Raw genomic sequence first — 17,480 nt, 5'->3', positions numbered from 1 at the left:
GAGCCTGGTCCCACCAAGTCCCCACCTTACTGCTTCTTGACAGTATTTCACTTTTTATTAGCCTGAAGATGTGCCGGGATTTAGGGTCTAAATATTATCAAAAAAGTTTTAACATTTTCCAATCCACGATTCCCTTTAGTGAGATCAGCCCCATCTCTCTTCTGACGATCTGGATTGAAATGGATTTTGGCAGACCCAGCACTTTTTTCCCAGAAGCGCTCTTCTAATAATGGCCATTTGGTTGCTGGAACAGTTAGGAGGGCAGCTGCCCCATAGGCCACTGAAGGCACCACTTTAAGCTTTGTAGAATTCAATCAGAGGAGTTAAGGAGAAGCCACAGAATCTCTGCTTCCGGATTTTCGCTTGGTTTTCTAAGGCACATCTTTTTCTGTTTCAGGACTTGAGATGTTTTGCCATACGGCAGATTTTTACAGATTGGCAATATTTAAAGGAGTCAACTACTTCAATTTGCTTACTCCCTCGGCGTCAGGTGAATACATTTTGGCTTGTCCCACCATTCTTCTGCATGGCAAGGATTTTAGTTTTCCTTAGGTTTATTTGTAGACCATTTACCGTAGTATATTCAATCAAGTTATTTAATTGCCTCTGTAGAACACTTGGCGTCGAGTCAATCAAAGCCAAATCGTCTGGGTACAGGAGCCAATTTACCTCAACTCCTCCAATTCTTGGTGGGAATCACCTGATGTTAGCCATGTAGAGAGCTATTTGACCTCCGTCCACTTGGGACCATGGCATTTGTCTCGTTATACTATCGATATTGATATTTAGCTTCAGTCCACTCGAGAACATGCCATTTAATGACAATCCTCGCAAGTTCATAATATTTTCTATCGGTCCGCTCAAGATCATTATATTTGGCTTTGTTTCACTGGAAATAAAAAATGTAGGCCCATGTCAGAATCTTGCATCGAAGAAGAGGTACATGATAGTCTTGATAGATTATTACTCTAAGTGGCCCACGGTCAATCTAATACAGAAGGTAAATAACCAGGACACCCTACATTTCTTCGAGATATCTTCAGCGAATGATAGGTGAGAATAGGCCCCAATTTAGGAGCTTGGACGTGGTTAGATATGCTTAGGAAAAGGGTAATCAATGGAAGTACACAACTGTTCACCACCCAGAGAGCAATGGAATGGTGGAGATGTTCAACTGGGTCATCGCCGGAACATTAGAAGGAGCCTTCTGGAACAACCTTGATGTCAAGAAAGCTATTGGAGATATAATGGGGAGCGTGAGTTCAGCACTCAATTGGGTCAAAAGGGCATCATGAGAGGGTGAAATCTCAGATCTAGATTGAATGCTGCATCTGTGAATGCCATGTCCATAAGAAAGGAGGCGTCTCGTAACGACAGCAGGAAGTGAATATCCAGGGCTCACGAGTAATGGAAATTCTGGGTTGACAACCATGTTAGCAGTGCAGCAAGAGCACTTGGCAGAGGAAGGCACAGAGGCGAGGAAAGGGTAGTCATCATCTTCAGGGCCTTTTTTGGTAGCAGACGTTTTCCCAGTGCAGTGAGGGTAGTATATGGGTCCATTGGAATCTTAATGGGGTGATTGGGTGGAGTGGTTAGGACTACAAGCCTAATGGTATTCAGGCACACAGAAGCAATGCAAATTCGAGATGTTGGAATAAAGATGAGTGGAGGGGTCCCCGGGGCTCTGTGCATCAAGGACAACAGATGAGAACAAGATAGCGGGGGAAGTGGGTGACCGTGGACAGGCACAAGCAAGTTCAGTATGTTTCAGGACTATGGCATACATGGGGTATTGCAAGCTCCACCCTTGTGCTGCTCCCATCTCTGTGCTCCCTAAGAAGGGAGGGGTGGTGTTGTGTGTAGTATCCCTCATATTAAGGGCAGCTCTGTAGTACTCAGTAGCAAATGCACAGCCTTCAGTTTGGTTACATCACAAGCTTGATGAAATGTATTCCCCACCTGCCTCTATATTGGAAGGGAAGACAGGAATCCCCAGTTGGAGTTGAGTCAGTGGAGAGTAAGCTAAGCGGACTGGAGTTGGGGAGGTTTGGTTTTTATAATGACTACGCTTGGATCTTCTACTACTGGATGTGTGGACTGGTGTCCCTTCATCATGAACCTATTTGTATTTCGATTTTATACTTCAATATTTTTTTGGGTCAATTTGTTTACTGCACATTAATTATATTTACCACACTTTTTAAATCAGATTTTACTCCCTTTCGTTCCAAGTATGAACATTTTACTGTTAAGCCGCTCCTTTTATTACCTAGGCCCCATCTTATGCTAAATTATCTACTGGGATCCTGAGGCTGCGCCAAACGTTTTTTGGGCCCCACCCCCAAATTTTCCTTTGCCACATGTTTACCCCGCCTCCTAGATTTACTATCATACTTAATGCACTGACTAAAAAGATCATGGTATGTTCCCTCAGTCTGCTTGAACACCAGGGGCCACTCAACATCGTGATACATGGCTTCATCCCGCCCTAGATTATCATATGTGGCCTCGTTCCACTCGAGATCATGCATTCTGGCCCTGTTCCATGCGAGATCAAGATATTTGGTGTCATATCTCTAAAGATTATTACACATGGCGTTGTTCTCCTCAAGACAATATTTGGTATAAGGTAATATTATCCCAAGCAATAATATAGCCATATATGGTAGTGGGGTAAGGCCATAGGCGATATTATTAGTGGGGATAATTTATGGGGTTATTGGTACCAGGGGATGCAGGGGTGTCCCCCACGCCATTAAAAGAATTATGGGGGTTGCAGGGGTGTCCCCTGCAGGTTCCATGGCTTAATATCGCCGCTAACATATGGCGATATTCTTGTATGGTGAAATTTTTGCAGGGATATTAACACATGGAACCTGATATTTGGCTTCAGTCTATGTGAGGTTGCTCTCAGTCTGATTGAGTTGTAGTATTTGGCCTGGGGCAAATGAGATCATGTTGTTTTACATTATTCCGCTCTAGATTATATGTGTCCTCACTCTGCTCAAATCAAATGCGCAGTACTTTTCCTGGACTTGCGTGGAGTTGGTGCTGGCTCGGCACGTCTGTGCGAGCCATCGAGGACCTTGCACGACACTCCAAGCAAAGCATGGGCATGTCTTGCACAGAGGGCTAGGAAGGGGGCGGAACACCAAAAATGGGGAAGAACTTGCAAAAAAGTGGGCATTCCGAGGGAAGGCTGGCAGGCAGTCCCTCGCACGCCCACAATTGCGCGCCACAAGACGTATTCATGGATTTGACCGTGCAACGTCTCAGCTGGGAAATGGCCACGCAAGTCCAGGTGGGATTGCATGTCAGATTTCAGGGCGTGTGTACTCAATCTGGGTTCTGATGTAACTTAGTGGTGCGCGTAAGCAGTGTAGCGGGGTGCAGGAATGTTTTATGGGGTTTCACATGCAGATTTCCTGAGTTATTGCAGAGTTATGATTTTTTGTAAGCATGTTGTCGTGGTGCCAGATACAGTTACGGGAGACCCTGTGCAGGGTCCCTGAGTCGCAAGCCTGCTTACGGGGGACCCCATGCACTGTTTGATGGGTGCGTGTATTCACACCAGCGGGAGCGCGCAATGGTAGCTGTTCTGGCTATTTATGCTTTGCGTGCGGACGTGTCGAGGGCGTTCCGGGCACGACTTGCGAATACGGTTACTATGCGCTGTAAATTCCATGAATATGCGGGGCGCACATTTTTCTTTCTTTGTGCAGTGGCCTTCTCGGTGCACTGCCCTTGCAGAATTTCTGTGCACATTTCCATGAATCGGGCCCCTGGTCTGGGTGGTTGCCCGGAGCAATGTTTGTGGTTATAATTAATTCATACCTTCCAGCCATAACCCTTCAGTGTTGCTCATTCCATGCAAGAACATATTTGTATTTGGCGTCAGTCCACACGGTCAGGGTATCCGGCCTCAGTCCACTCGAGGTCATGGTATCCGGCCGCAGTCCACTCGAGGTCATGGTATCTATCCTCACTCCACTCGAGGTCATGATATCTAGCCTCAGTCCACTCTAGGTCATGATATCTAGCCTCAGTCCACTCTAGGTCATGATATCTGGCCTCATGTCATTTTGTCTCAGTTGTCGTTTATTAAAAGGTTCTTTATTATCTTCCAAGTACTCCCCCTTCCTTGCCCGTCTCCCCATCATGCATTTCCCAGGTCTCCCATAAAATCGCCAGCTTTTCAGCCTCCACCAATCCCCCTCTTTCAGTCATGTATTCCCCTTCCCTCTGAATTCCAACTCAATCTCGACACCTTTTCCTTACCCAGATTCCCTGTTCACATCTACCTTCCATCTTTCATTTGCTGCCAAAGCTGGCCCCGGCCCCACGCACCCCACGTATCTCCATACCCACTCTTGGAATCGCTTTTCTCTCCATCCTTCGGTTAAACCCGCTCCCCGCCGCCCAAATTCGCTCCAAGCTTCCATCATACTGCCTCTCTCTCTCGCTGGAGCCCGCCTCCTCCTCCCCATCCTCTCCATCGCTCGGTTGCTAGGCTACGCGCTGGAATGTCTGTCCTGATGCATTAGACGGTCCCCGCTGCGGCCACAGAGTTCCCCCTCCCCCTTTGAGCCCTAAAATTAAAGAGGGGGAGGGGAAGCATCATCTCGCGCAGTCCCATTGAAGATTGAAGTAAAGACGATAAAAAAAATGGGAGGTGGGTGGAGGGGGTGGGGTGCACGCATGTGTCTGTTGGTCCGCACTGACATCCATAAACCGTGTCCACCAACCATCAAACCTACCCCCACCACTCCGAAAACCATCAAACATGTGTTCCCATTATCAGGTGTTACACCTGAGGCCCAATTGAAAACCGTTACATCTCGACAGCCATTGCATTAGCCCACTCCCACAGGCCACTGCACCTGTGCGTACCTTCCTGGCCCATTACCCGTTCCACCTCGACAGCCATTACACCTGTATCCACTGCCCATTGCCTGACAACAATTAAACACCCGCCCCTTTTGACAGCCACTACACCTGTATCCACTGCCTGACAGCAATTAAACACCCACCCCTTTTGACAGCCACTACACCTGTTTCCACTGCCTGACAGCAATTAAACACCCGCCCCTTTCAACAGCCACTACACCCGTATCCACTGCCTGACAACAATTAAACACACGCCTCTTTCGAGCCACTACATCTGTATCCACTGCCTGACAACAATTAAACACCCGCCTCTTTCGAGCCACTATATCTGTATCCACTGCCCGCTGCCCGACAACAATCAAACACCCGCCTCTTTCGACAGCTATTACTCTTGGTTTCCAACCCCCATAACAGCATTACACATGTGCCCACCTGTTCGCCACAACGCTGCGCAGCAATCGTTACACCTGTGACCATTTTACAGCCATGTAACCTGTGCTCTTTGACTGGCACAATTAAAAAGATGCGTCCCTGACAGCCATTGCCCCTGTCAAAACTCCGACTGCCTTTACGACGAGAGGCACACACAGAGACTGCACACAGAAACGTCGGGCGCACACGCACACACAAGCAGGCAGGCTGAGACGTGCACACACAGACACACGCGGGCAGGCAGTCAGTACTGTGACCTTGCCCCCTCACATGTCACATTCATTAACATGCACAGACACAGATGAGGACCCCTGAGCCATGACAGCTCCATCAATCTGAGCGTCCTAATGTGCAAAGCAATTATAACCTCTAATTCAAGAGGATTTAACCCTTTATATGAGAGAGGGCCAGACAAAGGAAGCCTGAGCTTCGAAGCTGGCCTGCTTGCGCCTCTGCGGAAGCGAAACACCATTGACATCCGAGTGTATGAAAGGGCCAGCATGGCGGGCGAGGCACTATCCGGAAGGACTCGGTGCTGTCTGGAGGACCCAGGCGCCGTCCACCACTCAGTACAGGGGTGAACCAGACTGTGGAAGCATGGGGTTCAAGCGGCTGCCCCCCTCCACCACTCAGTACAGGGGTGAACCAGACTGCGGAGACATGGGGTTCAAGCGGCTGTCCCCCTCCACCACTCAGTACAGGGGTGAACCAGACAGTGGAGGCACGGGGTTCAAGCGCCTGCCCCCCTCCACCACTCAGTACAGGGGTGAACCAGACAGTGGAGGCACGGGGTTCAAGGGGCTGCCCCCCTCCACCACTCAGTACAGGGGTGAACCAGACTTGGGAGGCACGGGGTTCAAGGGGCTGTCCCCCTCCACCACTCAGTACAGGGGTGAACCAGACTTGGGAGGCATGGGGTTCAAGGGGCTGTCCCCCTACACCACTCAGTGCAGGGGTGAACCAGACATGGGAGGTATGGGGTGCAAGGGGCTGTCCCCCTCCACCACTCAGTACAGGGGTGAACCAGACTTGGGAGGTATGGGGTTCAAGGGGCTGCCCCCCTCCACCACTCAGTGCAGGGGTCCGAGGTGCTGTCTCCCCATCACTCAGTATAGGAGAAGAGCAATCAAAGAAGGCACAGAAGCGTGCGTAGTAATGGGGTGCAGTCCAGTAGAAGGATTACACGGTACAGCGTGACGCTTTGACGAGACCATAGAAGCGAGTGACCAGCTTTCAGGGAAGTTAGGTGCTGCCAGGAGGTGCGAGTTGCTGTAACAGATGCCCTCAGTGCAGGGGCAGGCCAGACAGGGACGGGCTGCCATGTTGATTCTAGTGATGTCAGTCAGAAAAAGCTGACACTACAGCTAGGGCTTTAGTGCAATTATTTACAGAATGTGCGTATTCCTTGATCTCGTAAGGTTTCAACTCCAAGTGGAGTTGGTCGTCAGAGGACTATGGCCTGGGGTGGGTTTAAGGCAAACATGGTATCAAGGCGAACGTAGAACTTGAGGCATGTCGTATAAAAAAGGGAGCTAATTGCAAACACAGACCTTAACGGGGGCCTGGTGCCTTGTAGAACACACAGATCAACTTGCAAATACTGGCTCAGATGTTTTAAAAAGAAAAACAAATCTATTTGTAGTTTTATGAAAAAAATAAAACACCCTTGTGTTCAAATGTCTGTTCTAATTCTGCTATCTCTTGTGGTAATGGCATCTCCTTCTGCATACGGGTCAAGTGTGGGCTGTCCCAAGGGGGCAGGCTGCCACCATTCATACCATGATGGTTGGCCAGGGATCGGACGGGACACTTACTCTGGCAGAAGGTGCTTGCTACGCTAGGCCACAGTGTGGTAATGTCCCTTTAAGGGACCGAAGTAGGGCCAAGAGTAGAATGCGCAGAGGAGCACAACCCCAACAAAAGAATCTGTCTCGTTGGAGCTTTCATTTAGTATTGGGGACTAGTGACAGCAGGAAATAACCAACGCAGACACGTGAATGACTGTCATGGACCTTTCAGGAGATCCAGTGAGAGGGGCAGTCACTCAGAAGTGCTGAAAATGCCTTTCGCTTGCATGGAGAACACGGGAGAGTGAAAGATCTGCTATATGCGTAGTGCCAGCAGCCGCAGCAGTCTGCGCAAATGCCTTGAACAAAATCAAGATGGCAGCCCGAGGCCTTTATCTGCTTGCAGCGCAGAGACCTGGGAAAAGGGGCGTGCCTGGAACGAACATAACAAACCAGAGCGCAAATATCCCGAACAAGCACACTGGAAGCCCATTCGATAGGAGCAGACTAGAAAGCAACTTTTAGGCCTCTATATAAGGCACACAGCCCTGTCAATGCTGTATGGCTGTTTGAAGAAGGAGAACATTTGGATGCTGGAGGAGAAAGCAGGCAGAGCAAGAGCAGGAGATGGCGAAGGGGGAAAAGAGGGGAAAGGAGGAAATCCAAGAGAGGAGAGGTGGGGGCTAGAGGAGGAAAGGAACAATATCCAAAGAGAAATGGAGGATGAAAAAGGAGGAGAGGCGGAAAGGAAGAATACCAACAGAGAAGAGGAGGGGTGAGGGAAAGGAGAGGACGAATAACAACAAAGAAAGTAAAAAGGTAACTAGAGAGAAGGGCACATTTGGCCCAGAAAGATATAATGTGGTATTCTGGCACAGGGCGATCTGTGCGGGGCGGGGGGAAGGGGGGGTCTGTATTCCCTCTACCACAACCTTCCAAGAGTACCCTTAATAGCATTATTCTGCCCTTCTGCCCTATTACTGTCTGCCCTCGTTTTACCACATTCCACTGCTTCACAGCCACGTACACGATGTATTAAATCCAGCACATGCATATACATATTCTTTCTATGCTAGACAATCAGTCTGAATGGGGTGGGGGGGGGGGGTGCTCAGGGGCAATACATTTGTCTTGGAAGCAAGACAACGCAGCGCAACACTGGCTCGAATCCTGATCCCATGCTTAGAAACCACTCGATGTTATTAAGAGCGTTATAAAAGAACAACTGTATCGTTCTACTGAACCTGTGTCAAAATGCTACAAAATGCAGGATGATAAGGCTCACAAAGGTAGACTCTAGCCAAGCGTTCTGCAGTATACTGAAATAACAGCAGGTAAAATCCTGTGAATATTTTACAAGCTTAAGCCAGATTTATACGTCTTTAAATGAACTCAGTCCATCCTAAAGGTCACTAAAATGCACCAGTGTCATTCGGGAGGCCATCTTGGGACTACTGATCAACTTTTGAGACCAGCTTCCGGGCGTACATGTGTGGCCAAGCGCAAAAGACATCTCCTGCCCTAGGTTCACACTTGGGGAATAGGCTTCCGATACATCTTTGCAAGATTCCTGTTCCTTTTCGAAAATATTTGCATTGCCTTTTTTTCTAAGCTTACTTTTCTTGCTCCGAGGATTATTGACTGTGAATTACATGTGAAATTACATGTGCATTGTGTGCTTCATAATTCCGAAATAAAGCAACATAGCAACCTAATCAATGTATAGTGACCTAACAGTTTAAATCATAATCCTCTGATATGCTCGTCATTTTACACCGACACATTCCGGAATAACCTGATGTGGTCTAATACTGACTACCTCAAACTAACCCACGTTTCTGTACTGATACACTACCGAACTTACCCCAACATATTCATACATAACGTGACCGTGTGGTAATTCTAACCAATCTGTCTGCAACGTGAGCAGAAAAAAAGTACTTCCTCTTAGCACCCGGCCCGGGGAGAGTGTCTGGCCAATAAGCCACAAATAGCTGCTGTGTACTCTAAACCACCTGCACCTCTCCTCGAGGTCCCACATTGTCTGCCGCCTCAGCCAGTCCCCAGGCCACATCCTTTCCCTGCAACTGCCCCCCTTTCCACCCACCAAAGTCCCCTCTGCCTTCCACTCGGGGCCCTAGGGAAAAAGTAGAAGGGCTTTGATGCCTGTGTTTTCTTGGGCATGGCTTCAACATGCCCCAGCTCACCATGCAGTAAGTACATTCCAGACATACCCCTAGCGCAACAAACACCTGTTCTTCAGCTATCTCTCCTCTTGGAGCTGAGCCCCATAGAATATAGTTGAGTTCCACAATAAATTTGGTCCAATTGTACACATAGCTCCTCCACCTTTTCCTTCTCATGACATCCTGAGCACCTCATCTACCCCTCACCCCCATCCCAACTATCTACTTTGACTTTGCCCCCACTACCACTACTGAATTTTCTGTCACTCTCCTCCTTTGGCTCTCTGACAGGCAAAAGCGCCATGAACTGTGGCAGTAGGCGCAATACAAATGCACGATAACATAACTTACCTTCTCTTCTGTGTGCCACGTCTGCCCGGCCCGCCTCTTGTTCATGGCCATGGTTTCCTATTTCCTAGATGTTCCTTCACAGTTTTTCTTTTGTTCCATTGGAACATGGCGCATTTAAAATGTACACTACTCCCTTCCCACAGAGGGAAAAAAGGCCTTCCACTAATATTGCCACCCCTGGCGAAAGTCCTGCGGTGCTGAGAGCGATAGCCCCGAGTTCGGGCTGCACTTGCTAAGGACCTAGCTTCGCTCGGCCTTGCTTTAGGCTCAGATTGGTGGGCTTTTACCGTCAGCCCTACATCGCTGAGGTTTTCACTATAACAAAGACAAGGAACACTTGTGCGGTGGTTGTGGCAGGTTTCTCTTTTTAAAAATGCGCCAGCCACTTTGGCGAAGTCTGGTGCTCAACCCATCTATATCCTGCGGAGGGGACACCAGTCTGACATGAGCCGTACCAAACTTTGGTCATTCGGGAGGCCAGAATGTTTTGTGCGCTCTGATGGGCTGGAATGCCCGACATTTCAGCTCATTGTGCACTCCAAAGCATCCCAGCCTTGTGATTGTCCAAAACATTTCCCTACTTCTGGAAGAAGCAGGCGGCGATGATGATGCAGAAAATGAATTACTGCAGAAATGCATGGTGCATTGCCCACCCATTCTGCCATCTGCTTCCGCAGTGCCATGGGTGGGGGGTTCCCAAATCCCTATTTACCATCTTACACCAACCAATTAGTCTATCCAAGGGTCCATTGATAATCGTGACTCGTTGCCACTATCCCACCCTATCCTCCTGTAACGTGACTCTGCAATAATAATAGCCAACTCAAATGAACCCACGAGATCAATCTATCTCATGAGCAATTGAACATATTCAACAGTGCCAACTAACGCCTCGCTCTATAAACCGACCTGTAATAGTAATCACCAGCTCAGACTAACATAGCTGCCTGACATCAGGGTCGCACTGGGACAACAAATAGGCCCGGTCACCCAAAAAAAAGTGGCCCACCCCTCGCCTCAAAAAAGTGGCCCACCCATAGCCTCACGGCCCTTGACCTCTGAGGACATCACCGGAAGTGATGAAACATGACCTTTCACCCCTTGACAAAACAGAAGTGGCATCAAATAGCATTGTTCCTAAGTACAATAAATTACTCGGAATCCAAGCAGACGTCCAAGGCCAAATGATAATATGTTATTGCAATTACGCTTAAGCTCTTTTTTATAGAACAAATATGCATACAATATCACCCAACCTGTGTTGGTATTCATTTATCGACCTAAGAAGGATGAAAGGCTTTTTGAAAGAAAAAAAAATGGAAAAAAAGATTTTTTTTTTTCAATTTTGTTTTCTCCCAAACCAGTCCATGCATGGCCAGAAACCAGCCCCCACTCCCCAGGGACGATTCGGGCCCGGCTACGGGCCGAAAGGCTGAGGGGCCAATCCGACCCTGCCTGAAATCCGAGTTGTGATAATACAAACCACATGCCACTAACCTATCTGTTTGTGGCCTGATCATGGGATCTTTTGAACCAACACAGGCCATTATAGGGAAGTACTCGTTAAGTTTCTACACCTGTATTGGGTATAGACCTTACTGTTACGTATTAAACATGATAACACACAAAAACAGAGATCAATATGTTCCACTATTTTCTTATTTTAGTTCACCACTTAATGTGTTCCCTATATGCTATCCCTAATCAGAAGCACACCCTGTCCCTGTGAATGAGTCGATATCCCTGAATGACGTTCGGGATACCCTGTATAAGTATTGATTCTAAGTGACGCATGTTTACAGTATACCATAGCGGCTTTTCTTTCCATCTGTTGGAGAACTTTGAATTTGAACTTTTATTATTAGTTTGAGGAAGACCACAACGTCTCAGCAACGAGCTAAAAAACAACAAATGAAATGCACTTAGGTCTCACCTCTACTATTTTAGAGAATTGTTCTTTTCCGAACACAAGGTACATATTTCACAAAGGGTGAATAAAGAAATCAGAAATACTCCCACGTGAAATGTCCAGTGTGTGTATGGCTATGGGACTAGATTCCAGCTATTTTTAATTTTTATTTGGTAAAATCCATTGTAGTAATAGGGGTAGCCTTTCTCTTCCTATACTATTAGATAGGTGGTACACCACATCTGACTAGGGGCAGCACACCCCAAAGGGACAGGGTGTGCTTCTGGTTAGGGATAGTATATAAGGAACATCGGTGTCCAGTCAAAGTTTCGAAACAATAGTTTCGAATGCCAAAAGTTTCGACACAAAAGTGCTGAAAAAAGTTTTAAATGACATTTTTTTATATTAGTTTTTTTTATTTATTTCATATTGTAAAAGAAGTGGGGGTTTGGGAACCCCCCCTCCCCCAAAAAACATTGAAACTTTTTTTTTCGGCACTTGCGTGTCGGAACTATGGCATTCGAAACTATTACTGTCGAAACTATAACTATAAACCAGGAACATCAAGTGGTGAACTAAAATAAGAAAATAGTGGAAACTATTGATCTCTGTTTTTGTGTGTTATCATTTGAACCAACACATTCTAACTATCAATATTCCTCTTAACCCCGAGATAATACAAACACGGTCAAACTAATCCATTCATTCATTACCTGACTAGTAGCCAATCGCTCTATAATTTAACCATGAAAAAAAGATAACCAGTTCAAAGTTACCCACTCGTCTATGACCCAACGTGTGATTGGTTAGTATATCAGATGCATTTAACTGTCCGTTGATAAACAGACTAATCTCCAAATGGGTGCTCAACGATATTGAGAAGATCACGCTATGCATCGGTATATAGTCTCACTCTGTGATCATAAAAAGCATAAAAAAATCTGCCATAAACTGAAAGGGATCATTTAAACGAGGTTGAAGTGATCTGTTCCTCCCTGATCTGATTCTGCAATAACAAGTAGCTGCTTGCACATTACCTCGCCTGGACCCTACACTGGGACAATACTACTCCGCTCATGCTAATCCATCCCACATAACACAGCCTATGACAATACAAGCCCGCCCAAGCGAACCTTCAAGCCAGGAGTCTCAAATCTATATGTGAGATAAAAGAATAATCTTATCCTGCAAAATGGCCTTGATGCTCTAATCCTCTAACCCACTCGTTTATACCCCGAGCCTGAAATGATACTTACTAGCTTGCATATCTTTATTCTAAGAATACCATAACTCTAACCATCCCTACCCTAATAGTGCATACCCTTGAATAGTCTACCCCTTTTATCTATCCATCCCTACCCCCAAAGTAGTGTTAACTATTCACAGGGGTCAAGTCATAAAAATAAAAGTGGGGGGACTCATTAAAATACCAATTGAATGTGGTGGCACCAGAAACTAGCATATCAAGATGCCCTCTGAAAAAAGTGGGGGGACCCCCATGTACCCTTGACTTGAGCCCTGACTAAACATCAATATCCTAATTACTCTTTTTTTACAGTCACCACGTGGAACCTCAAATCCTCCCTCTCTTCAACTAAATCCCTCAGTACTGTGACTGTATGTTCCCCAGTTATCTTCATAACAGGCGTTTAACTCTTTCAGAGAGAAAACAATGGGTTGGAGACAAAGTTCACATAAAACTACTCACCAGTTTCTCTGGCCCCTGACTCGCCAACACTGATGAACTTCTCCAAGGTGGCCAGCCCTTCCTCCACCATCCTGCCTGCCTGGAGCTGGGTTCGCTCCCACTGTGCCTGGCTCTCACGGTGTGCTGAACTGTGGAGGTGTTGCAACAGGCCCAGCTTGGAGGCGCCATCATAGCCACACAGGCGGCAGGAGTAGACATTTGGATCGCGGCCCCCACAGGAATCTTCCAAATCCATAAGGAACTGCCAAAAAAGGGTAGTGAATCAGAGAAGGCAAAGTCCTATGGTTAACTGAAGAAATAAACACAGACCCGTCCAAACCAGCCACACGCTTTGCAGCCTGTGCCTAAGCACTCACAATAAATTACAGCCTTGAAGAGATACACTTCAGTGAGATGCCCCTAGTGAGCCTGAAGAGTATACCAAGGGAAGCGCAACACAAAATGGCCACAGTGAGGAGTACCTAGGGAAGCACAGTGTTTGCCATAGGACTGTAATTAGGATTGGAAATATGCTTCCTTCCTACTGAATGATAAGAATCCCTGTGCCAAATGTTGCCATATTCATATACCAGAACTAGGATTTTATGGCAGAAAGTGGCAAAGCACAGGGCTGCAGCCTGTCCCTAGGATGGGGTACACCAGGAGGGAGGCGCGACCAGTGCACGCTACGTTGCTGGCTTTGCTGCCGCATGTACAGCTATCAGTGTCAGGGCAGTGTCCGAATTTGCAAGCATAAGCCTGCCTTTGCTTGCAGCATGCTCGGAGGCGCAGCTGCCGCATTGCTAAGTACTTCAGCTTGCTTCTTGCTCTCTGGGCATGGCTGGATGTGGAGACTTCTCATTACAGGCAGCTTCTGAGAGCAGAGGTATAGAAGCCTAAACACATTCTTTGCAGTGTGGCCTTACACAGGGTGCATGTCTTGGTCTGCCCAGCGGTTCCATTTTATTTCTGTGGTGCCCTGGTGGGCAGTATATTGTTGCTTGTGTTTGAGATTCCATGGAAACTTCCACAGCAAACAAGATTTCCCCTAAATACTAAAGGCCTCTACTAATCGAGACAGTTCAATGGCAGTTACTGGCTGGTGGTTGCCAGAGACAGACTCCATGACTAGTGAAGGTGATGAAAGTTTGATGTGACTGCCTGCCGCCTTTAAGGGGCTCTACTTGGTGATAGTTTTGATTTGTGCATGACATGTGGAGTACATCTCATGCTAGTCAGTAATCATTTTTTTCTCTCATTGCAGGGTGGTCTATGAGAATCTGGGTCTCAAACAGTGCGGCAGAGGACCTGTAAACTAGTATGGCGAGTATGCGAGAGCCCTCCATGGTCTGGAATATTCTACCGACTCAAACAGATGGATATCACTACTATAAGTCAGGTAACCAACATCATACATGAGTTAAACAAGTAGGTATGGCCTTCGGAGTAGGCAACATGTATTCAACAGTTATTGCAAAAGGCAGAGCTATTATTTCCCCTGTAAAAGACTATAGCCCACCTCAAATGTGTGTTATGATGCCATAGCTGTGGAGGTCCACCTTTCTGAGTTTTTGTGGGCTTTAAGGTTAGCTTGTCTAAGTGATTTTATAGGAAATAGTTACAAACACAATACAGTTTGTAGTTTATACATCATCCATAACCTTTTCTAGCAAACAATCCAAAGGTATATTAGTTCAAGTCTGGGGGAGGAAGACAGGTCTAATCTCAGGCCTATGCTGCATTCAGCGAACATATAGTGTTAGACTTGCACATAATGGCCCGCTCAGCATACAGGCACTCACATCTTATCATTTCAGCAAGAGTGTATGATAGGATGGACAGCGGATCAAAATGGACAATAATAAGACCTGGCTCCGAAGAAGCCCTGTTGCATGTGTTTTCTTAATTTTCTTGCACAGAGACTTAAAGGCGGCATTACCTGCGTTCATATCCACTCCACGAGCAGGTCATTGTTCCTCTGATAGTAGAAGCACCAGAAGAGGGTTGGAAGGGCCTCAGCTATGTAGGCCTGGAGGTCCTAACTGTGCAACTGGTAAGTGTGTTGGGGCCTTTGGGGTCTAATGATGGCACACTAAAGAATAGCTGTACATTTGCACTGTTAGATCACCTGCAGGAAGCTACAGTGTCCACTAGCGCAGATCTAGAATGAGCACACAGCTTGCTTGGCGTTCCTGCTTGGTAACTACTCCAGGGAATCTTTATTTGTCTCCTATTGCAGAGAGATCTCCTTTCAGAATCCAGGCCACTTTTAGGGGAAGAGCTCCATGCTAGTGAACTACAATCTAGTGGGAGGCCGCCATATGGACACTCCTGAAAATGACGCACAACCCCACGTGGGGATGATCAATAAACAACATACATGGGGCAATCTCGAGCCAGGATCAACAGATAAGCACTCAAACTACAAGACCCCCCTGGATTAGGAGGCATTTGTGCGTTTCTACTGAACGTGACTACTGTGGCCTTCATGTTCTCATCAGTGATGTAATCCCCCTGTACAAAAAGAAACAGCTTGAAGGACACTTTGCAGGGGACAGTAGGAAGAACCTGTATGTGGCAGCAGACAGTGTTATTAGTCCGACTACCTGTAGGTTCTTACTACGAGTATCTCATCTTGTCACAGCTGGGTGGTGGGGGGTAGTAGTTATATGGATGCATGAAACCTCGCCCTTACCTTAACGACTTGGAAACTCACCTGTTGGCACCTCATCAACTCATGTTTGGGGACTGAGGTGGGAGGAAATGGGGCAGTTTTAGGACTAGACAGAAGAATGGTGCTAACGATAGATGGGGTGAGAGTTGATAATTCTTACCTTTGAAAAATACAAACCCTGTTCTCCTCCCACCATCCAATCAACGATCTCATTTTCTTCATCATTCCATTATTGGAAGACAGGCAGAAACCAAGGCAATTGGGTGAAGCCATTGATGGAAGCGCTTACCTTTCAAATTTGAAGGTTTCTTGAAAGGATAACTTCTTTGTGTTGGAATGCGCTACAGCTTGTCTGGTGTGCCAATGTAAATTTAAACTGAATGGGTTGTCTGGGCCAAGCTACAGATGAATCGACTTTCGCTGTGCTCAAATCTTTGTCTTATAAAAGATGGGGAAAGAGTTCACTGAGGCGAGTCCCAACAGGAAGGGCTGAGAAAGGTGAATACATTCACAGGAATGTCCTTTGCTGGCTGGGCTGGGAGATTCCCACAAAGCCTTGTATTGGTCTTATTCCCCCCCTTGCTCGAAGGGCAGTTGCTTAGATACACAGGGTATAGCATCGAATAAAAGAGGAGAGGAAAGTTGGATATGATGAGAGTTCCCCATCCTTGCAGTGAAAGATTTTGAGACGTTGGAAGGGTCAGATCTCCCTTATATATTGTTTGGGTGGAAGAACGAGGGAAGACATTGGGCCTCATTCCAAGTGTGGTTGTCGGGAAACAAGGGTGCTGGTAAGCTTAATGCACCCTTGTTTCCGTACCACCACACTATGAGTCTGCCTGCAGGGGCCTTTGCGCCCGGCAAGGTCTGACCTGCTGAGCGCAACAGCCCCTGCTGGCAGACTTTTCACTGAAGCACTGGCGCCGTTAGCAACGGCGCCAGTGCTTTCATCTCCTCACTCCTATTGAGTACTATATGGACTTGTAATATCCCAGTGGCACCGCAAAGTCAAGCAGCGGATTCAGTGTTTCTGGGTCGGCAGCAACCCGTGGTGGCACTGGCGAGTTACCGCCGACCTCAGAATGAGGCCCATTGAGGCAGTTATGGAAAGCATATGAAAATGTGGTAGTACTTAAAAGTCATTGGTTACTCCTCTTACCCTGTACAATGCGAAGCTGGCCAAGCTGTCACTTATCTCCAATTGATGGGCGTAAGTAAAGAGCTACCAAGATGGGGCTCAATTGAATGGGAGAAAGGCAAAAGAGTTGCACAAGATTCTAGTTCTTACCTTGAAAGGCTGGAATTTCAACCAAGAGTCCTCACCTCCTCTCTTGGGTTGTGGGTAAGAGGCCATAGTAAGACACATATTATTGGTGATCAACGAACACTGAAGTATATGGGAAAGTTGATTGATGGTAGATGTTGCCCTTACCTTGTAAAACTGGCAGTCCTCCCTTTTGACCATCTCTTCATCCTCAGAATAGTTGGATAAGAGTGAAGAGATGTCAAGAATGAGGCCAAATGAAAGGGATTTCCAGATCTGAGCCAGGCTACAAATAGCTCTGCC

At 47.0% G+C, this 17,480-nt stretch overlaps 2 protein-coding genes across 2 annotated transcripts in view; one reads left to right on the top strand and one right to left on the bottom strand.

The window, feature by feature from the left end:
* Positions 1–17,480, top strand: part of THTPA (thiamine triphosphatase) — a 1,084,607-nt gene that overhangs the window by 650,007 nt on the left and 417,120 nt on the right. Inside the window, exon 2 of the mRNA XM_069633960.1 lies at positions 14,504–14,638. The gene's annotated coding sequence lies outside the window, so the exon portion shown is untranslated. The remainder of the gene's footprint in view (positions 1–14,503; positions 14,639–17,480) is intronic.
* ZFHX2 (zinc finger homeobox 2) overlaps positions 1–17,480 on the bottom strand; it is a 394,460-nt gene that overhangs the window by 290,647 nt on the left and 86,333 nt on the right. Inside the window, exon 4 of the mRNA XM_069633958.1 lies at positions 13,261–13,501. Coding sequence (XP_069490059.1) covers positions 13,261–13,501 — 241 coding nt within the window. The remainder of the gene's footprint in view (positions 1–13,260; positions 13,502–17,480) is intronic.

This window comes from Ambystoma mexicanum, chromosome 13 (genome assembly GCF_040938575.1).
Source record: "Ambystoma mexicanum isolate Mex_15411 chromosome 13, UKY_AmexF1_1, whole genome shotgun sequence".
Classification (NCBI taxonomy): Eukaryota; Metazoa; Chordata; class Amphibia; order Caudata; family Ambystomatidae; genus Ambystoma; species Ambystoma mexicanum.
Note: the sequence above shows the minus strand (reverse complement) of the source record. Positions and strands in the feature narration are given on the sequence as shown.